Source organism: Zeus faber (genome assembly GCF_960531495.2).
Source record: "Zeus faber genome assembly, chromosome: 15".
NCBI classification, from domain to species: Eukaryota; Metazoa; Chordata; class Actinopteri; order Zeiformes; family Zeidae; genus Zeus; species Zeus faber.
In genome coordinates this window covers 6,527,668-6,532,373 of record NC_137194.1, presented here as the reverse complement: position 1 = coordinate 6,532,373, position 4,706 = coordinate 6,527,668, and the positions used below count along the sequence as shown (strand labels likewise).

General features: G+C 43.8%; 1 protein-coding gene across 1 annotated transcript in view; it reads right to left on the bottom strand.

Annotated features, from left to right (window-relative positions):
* Positions 1–470: 470 nt before the first annotated feature.
* calcrl2 (calcitonin receptor-like 2) overlaps positions 471–4,706 on the bottom strand; it is a 24,707-nt gene continuing 20,471 nt past the window's right edge. Inside the window, exons 10-13 of the mRNA XM_080015187.1 lie at positions 4,268–4,334; positions 3,392–3,610; positions 2,029–2,070; positions 471–1,583 (exon numbers count right to left, since the gene is read on the bottom strand). Of these exons, the coding sequence (XP_079871313.1) occupies positions 1,356–1,583; positions 2,029–2,070; positions 3,392–3,610; positions 4,268–4,334 (556 nt within the window). The 3' untranslated portion in view covers positions 471–1,355. The remainder of the gene's footprint in view (positions 1,584–2,028; positions 2,071–3,391; positions 3,611–4,267; positions 4,335–4,706) is intronic.

The following is a 4,706-nucleotide window of genomic DNA, read 5'->3' as shown; positions in this document are numbered from 1 at the left end:
AAACAAGGAAAAAAAACAGCCCCGGGGAAGCCCTTCCACCCCTCCACCCATCTATGCATCCATCCATCCATCTATCCATCCCTCCACCTATCTATCATCCCTCCATCCCTCCACCCATCCCTCCATCCCTCCACCCATCCATCCACCCATCCATCCATCCCTCCACCCATCCCTCCACAGGACCGGGGCCCTGGGAGGTTCAATATAAGTCGTAGACAGGGTTATGGCAGGTGGTGTTTGGCAGCTGATACGGGGCTCGGTAACGTGCTGTATTTAAGGTCAACTAACACACGTGTTTTTATAATAATATCATTTTCTGTTCAAACAGAGTTGACCGCGGCAGAAATCAGAAAAGCCCGACAGGGGAGCGGACAGCTCTGAACACAAAGGTGCGTCATAGATTTGGAAAACGCGTCGCAGAAATGACAATTATGCAAAATATGCAGAATACACTATGTACACAGCCCCCGCCCTTATAACCTCATATTTATTGGTTTACAGATGCATCAAAAACCACAAAATACAGTTTAAAGACCGAGAAAACAAACGGGTATGTAACATATATATATATATTTATTTATTTATTTATTTATTTATGGTGACTTACTTAATGTACAATATATGAACGTAACACTTTAACACTAAACACACAGAACAAATATAAAAGTTGGATAACTTTATGATGAACACAACCTCGTTCTTTAGGAACTAATTCATTCCTGTCGTTACTCATTTGGTTCAGAACCGACCGACCACCACTCCTGTGTATATATATATATACACTGTATATAGGTATATACAGTATGTATATAAATATATGTAAGGGATAATGTAGAGCCAGATAACCCCTGACAGGGTGATGGGGACCTTGCATGGCTCTACAAGGTGTTGTTTTTATCACAAGGCTGCTCTCTCAGTTAACAGAGACGCAATATTGATTTGAGTTGATTTTTAAGTACTAAGCCTCGTTGAGGAGCTCCTGATTAGAAAAGTAGTCCACAACCATTGAGCCAACGATACGTAACGAACCCCCGACCTATTTACTGTCATTGATACGGGCGGAGAAGTGGTTGCGGACGTAAATAACAGGCGGTGGCCGTTATTCATAAATAACTGACTGCTGATTGCCGCCATTGACCAATCAGAATTGAGTATTCCACAGAACCGTGTAATATATATATATATATATATATATATATATATATAGACCCCTTACTTGCACGTCAGTCTCTACTTTGTCCTGGAGACCCCACACTTCTCACAGTGTCGTGTCCGATAAACAAAAAGGCGAAAACCACCTCCGTCCTCCTCCCCTCATTCAGATGTGGGGGGGTCTCCAGGGCCTTGGGCGTGTGCTAGTCCTCCCTGCCGATGCACCGCTGCTGCCCGTTGGGCTTCCACCGGGGCTCCTCCTGGCGGGCCGCGGCGCGGGACTCCAGGGTGAGGCTGGTGCTGTTGCAGCTCTCCACGGCGCTGGTGTGGCAGTTGGAGTGGGAGTTGGTGGAGATGGTCGTCTCGCCCCAGCCCGTCTTAGCCCACGCCACCTTCCACTGCACCCACTTCCTGCGCAGCGTCACCTGGGCCTGGACAGACAGACAGACAGACATTCAGACAGACAGACAGACAGACAGACAGATAGACAGACAGACAGACAGATAGATAGATAGACAGACAGATAGATAGACAGACAGATAGACAGACAGATAGATAGACAGAAAGACAGATAGACATAAACAGACAGATGGATAGACAGACAGACGGATAGACAGAAAGAGAGATAGACAGAAAGACTGTAATATAATACCATCATAAAACACCTAACGATAACCAATGAATATAAACTTAAAAATTTACAAAAATATATAAATAAACAGTAAAAATGGAAAAATATATATCCAATATAAACAATAATAATAATTTGGCTCAATCAAAATTGAGTTTATCAAAAGAAAAAATAAGTGGAATCTAAAACATAACACCATTCCATAAAAGCATAAAAGCATAAAAGCATTCTTAAAACATGCATACCTCGGCATTGCAGAAACAGAATATAATGGCCACTAGAAGTCCCTACAAAGAGAGAAAAGGCTGATGATGTCACAACTGTCAAGAAAGGTTCATCTGGTAAATACAGTGGTTAAGATGCATATATATGTGTATGTTTATATATATATATATATATATATATATATATATATATATATATAAAATGTGTTGTTCTGAGACATTCTCTTATGTACTTGTATGGAGTTTGTGTATGACGTTACCTGTCCACTGGGGGGCAGTGTCATATTTAGTGAACCACCATGCACAGAAAACATAGCAGATACACGTTCTTTGGTTGTTTTTTTTTTCACAAACTTCCGAACAAAAAAATAAATATGGGGATGGGGTCCCACCCGCAAGGCGCTCTTCCATCCACTCCATTTCTTTTTCCGTGTCGAACCCGCCTCCAGACGACAAGTCGGTCAATTCAACCAATCAGCGCGTCGAATGGGAGGTGTTCGCTACGGTTACCCATAACCCCCATCCAGATGTTTTCGTGGATGGGGGTTATGGATGGATGGAGGCCAAACAGTAACATGATTAACCAAGACCAGCAACGGAGGTCAATGGTGCAGAGACCTCAAGACGGGCAAGAGAACAAAGTCGAAAACATGGCACATGGAACAAGATTTTAAAATGCCATTTCCAGCATAACCTGTTGAATTTTGCCAACCCATATATATATATATATATATATATATATATATATATATATATATATATATATATGATTTGACTCGTGATGTGAGCTTCCTGCAGCAATTCCGCCAATGAAGACTCAAAGACTCGACCAATGAGGACGCGTTCATAACGCCTACCTCATGATTATTCATATCTTGCCCAGAATATGAATCCGCTCGTCGTCTGGACCTTCTCACCTCCTCTTCCCCACCGGCACACGGTCGTTTATTCTGGAATATGCCGCTCACTAAAACACAACCGCTGCTATTGTTGATTATAAAAAAAAAAGTCGGGAGAGGAGTTACTGTCTTCTTTTTCCCCACTAAAACCAAACCGTGGCGCCCACTTAAATATGTCTGCTATTTCGGCTTAGATTAATCTATTTCATCCAAAGTTGACAATTTTGATATATTTGATATTCCGATTTTGAAAATTGTTATTCTCACATTAACAAGATTGGACATGAGCTCTTGCGTTGCAAGATCAAAATTGCACGACCGCACTAACTCATCGGCTCCAGCGAGGACAGCAGCTCTGTGCTCATCAGAACATTCACACCCAAAGCGACGACGTTCCTTTGCCACGAAAGGTTTTTTTGAAGATTCGGTCCGTGACGACCCCCCTCGGGTAAAAAAAGAGCCGTTCGGTTTCTTGGGCGGCGCACCTGGAAGTGGGAGAAGAGGTTCATGATGAACTCGTAGATGGCCCGCGCGATGCGGCCCTCGGGCCTCCAGGGCACCAGGATGAACTGGGCCCCCAGCAGCGGGATGAGGATCAGCGTGGCCCGCACCACCTTCATGTAGGCCGTGGACTCGGCGCTGTGCGTCACCTTCAGCTTGGTGATCAGCATGCGGACGATGTTGAGCAGGAAGAAGAGGTTCACCTGGACGGACGCACGGACGGGTTCAGTTGATGAATGGATGAATGGATGGATGAGAGATGGATGGATAGTAGGGCGGGGCGACATCGGCAACATCATACAGCATATCGCAATATCTCCAGATGAAGACCTTGATATTGATCATCTGGCAGTGTTTTCGGGATTTAAGGCGTTGATTACAACAGATTGGCCTCAACAGATTTGACAAAAAAAAAACAAAATACGGCATTCCTCTGGCAGTGGGAAAGGCGTCAAACGCCTATTTTAGCGGGTTTACCGGCATTTGAAAAAAAACCCGGGTATACCCACTAATTCTGGTGTAAAAACGGTAAAACAGAGAAGGAAATGAAGGGCAACAAGGCAAAAAATGGAAGGATGAGAAATTAAGAGAAATACGAAAATAAAGTGAATGTTATGATGCAAACGGGTCAAATAACAGTATGTAAATAGGTATGTGCATAAATGGTACATTGGCATCTCAAGTTAAGACAAGCCTTTTTAAATGTGAACAGCAAATTCGGGGACCAAGACCCTCAGGAGAAGACTATAATCGATGACATTGTACGCCTTGAAATTCCTCTCCAGTTTTCCGATTTTAACACGATGCCGTTTCCCACTGACTCTGCATTCAGTACCGTGTCATAAAACGTAATAACTCACAATCAGCGCTACATGAATGGGGCCGTGAATGATGTACAGGAGCTGTGTGTCCGAGCTGATCCAACACCTGGAATGCACACACACACACACACACACACACACACACACACACACACACACGCAGACGCATAAGCACACGCATACACACACACACACACACGCACACACACACACATATATAAAGAGAGCATTTTGAGGTTTAGTTGTGGTTCGGCAACTCAGGGCAAATAGGTTAAAATCGGTTTAATGTTTGAAATCAACCATATCCATCCCTTCCAAAAAGTCTGAGGCAGACAACAGACGAGACAAGGATGAAAATGAGGAATATTGGAGGGCTGGTTAAACCGGAACTGGCTGGTCATACAAAATGATCATTCTGGTCCAGCTCCGTCCCTGACCCGACGGCCTCAGCATTTCACCTCCTAGTCGCCGGGAGATT